The sequence below is a fragment of the Primulina tabacum genome, chromosome 16, assembly GCF_025594145.1.
Source record: "Primulina tabacum isolate GXHZ01 chromosome 16, ASM2559414v2, whole genome shotgun sequence".
Classification (NCBI taxonomy): Eukaryota; Viridiplantae; Streptophyta; class Magnoliopsida; order Lamiales; family Gesneriaceae; genus Primulina; species Primulina tabacum.
In genome coordinates, this window is record NC_134565.1 from 26,630,306 (window position 1) to 26,632,450 (window position 2,145).

The following is a 2,145-nucleotide window of genomic DNA, read 5'->3' on the forward strand; positions in this document are numbered from 1 at the left end:
GTTTTAAACATAGGTTGGAAGCATTACTCGAGCTTCTTTATAACTAAAAGACCATTATATATGTTGGATCAAAGACGGGACAGCAATATATAAACAATTCAAACGGCTACTTCAGAAACGGACCGAGTAAAAGTATATAAACCAAGTAAATCACAACATTTGACCAAATTCGCGGAGTAGGTCCTCCTAATTTAACCTTTTTCATTGATTAATCTAGACTTTTTGGGTTAGTTTTCATGGTCCCTTTTGGTCAACGGAGCAGGTGTTTCTAATCTAACTTTTATTCCCTTTTGCATAAGAAGAACATTTCCTCTAAATTTCTTAAATCATATCAATACGTACATGCTTTACAATTTCCTATGATGGAGAGAGTAGCAATTTCAATTCAAAATCCTACCAACTCCGCATTCTCTGTCTCCTGATCTCTCTATATAAATACTCCATCGTCGCTATGAAGAGTACGTAATAATTGCAACACACAAAATGGTTAAATCTATCAACTTTTTTGTTGTATGGTCTCTGCTAGCTCTTGTGCCAGATTTATGCTTCTCCCTCAACACCCTCGGTACTGGTTACTTATATCCACAGTTCTACGATCGATCATGCCCCAGGGCTCAACAAATTGTCAAGTCTATCGTTGCAAAGGCTGTTGCAAAAGAAGCTCGTATGGCTGCTTCGCTTCTAAGGCTTCATTTTCATGACTGTTTTGTTAAGGTTTGCCACTGACTTGCATGTGGTTCATTCGTATTCTACACCACAATATAATTTGATATGATTTTCATGCATGGCCTTTAACTTTGTGAAGATTGCCACATTAAATTACATCAACATGCTAAACCCTATAATAACTAAAAATATATGTTGTAGGGATGTGATGCATCCATACTTTTGGACAGCGCCGGGAGCTTGGTCAGCGAGAAGAGGTCAAATCCTAACAGGAACTCAGCTCGTGGATTCGAAGTGATTGATGAGATAAAATCAGCACTTGAGAAAGTGTGCCCTCATACTGTTTCTTGTGCGGATATTATGGCTCTTGCTGCTAGGGACTCCACTGTTTTCGTGAGTAAAGACTAAATATGTACAAAGAAAACCCAATGAACAAATTGGCTGCATCAAAGTTACGAATATATGGTTATATATATTGACTTTAGGTTGATTGTATTCATCTATATTTTGTTTAATTTTTGCAGACTGGTGGACCTAGTTGGGAGGTTCCATTGGGAAGAAGGGATTCTCTAGGTGCCAGTTTAAGTGGCTCGAATAACAATATTCCCGCTCCTAACAACACATTTCAAACCATTCTCACTAAATTTAAGCTAAAAGGGCTGGATATTGTTGATCTTGTCGCATTATCAGGTAAAAATTTGATGACTTAATTTAGTCAGAACATATTATAAATTAGATATTTTGATATCATTAATTAAGTTCACGATATGATTTTGTCGTCAGAAAGACTTTCCCACCATACTTGTTCCAAAATATTTCTCCCAGGTTAATTATAGTGATCAAAACTAAATATGTATCTGGGGAAAAAACCACTTTCTAGTGAAGAAAGGTGAAATTCGAATGTACTCCATAATTTTTGTTGCAGGTAGCCACAGCATCGGAAACGCAAGGTGCGTCAGCTTCAGGCAAAGGCTGTACAATCAAACAGGAAATTCACTACCTGATCCCACCCTGGATCAGTCCTACGCATCACAGTTGCGTGCAAGGTGTCCTAAATCGGGTGGCGATCAGAATCTGTTTTTCTTGGATTTTGCCACCCCAACAAAGTTTGACAACTCATACTTCAAGAACTTACTGAGTTCTAAGGGACTGTTGAGTTCAGACCAAATACTGGTTACCAAGAATCAAGTATCATTGGAGCTGGTGAAGAAATATGCGGCGATCAACGAGCTTTTCTTCGAGCAATTCGCAAAGTCCATGGTTAAGATGGGAAATATTTCTCCATTGACAGGTTCCAGAGGAGAAATCAGGAAGCACTGCAGGAAAATCAACAGCTAGAAGTACCCTCCAAGTTAACCAATGATCTGCACATGTTTGCCAGATCGATCAGTTTCTATTGATTGATACTCTTCTTATGCATATCTTTCTGATCTCTCTTCTTTCATCACGTGCCAATGGCAATCTTCTATCTAGTTTCGA

The 2,145-nt window shown here is 38.3% G+C and overlaps 1 protein-coding gene across 1 annotated transcript; it reads left to right on the plus strand.

Moving 5' to 3' along the window:
- Positions 1–452: 452 nt before the first annotated feature.
- Positions 453–2,145, plus strand: LOC142529148 (peroxidase 72-like). Its single transcript, XM_075634575.1, has 4 exons — positions 453–714; positions 868–1,059; positions 1,191–1,356; positions 1,592–2,145. The coding sequence occupies exons 1-4, from the start codon at positions 484–486 to the stop codon at positions 2,002–2,004; spliced, it is 1,002 nt and encodes a 333-aa protein (XP_075490690.1). The 5' UTR covers positions 453–483; the 3' UTR covers positions 2,005–2,145.

Coding starts and splice junctions, on each gene's coding strand:
- LOC142529148 (XM_075634575.1), top strand. CDS start 484: ATGGTTAAATCTATCAACTTTTTTGTTGTATGGTCTCTGCTAGCTCTT. Junction 1,060..1,190: donor CTAGGGACTCCACTGTTTTC/GTGAGTAAAGAC, acceptor TAATTTTTGCAG/ACTGGTGGACCTAGTTGGGA. Junction 1,357..1,591: donor TGATCTTGTCGCATTATCAG/GTAAAAATTTGA, acceptor TTTTTGTTGCAG/GTAGCCACAGCATCGGAAAC.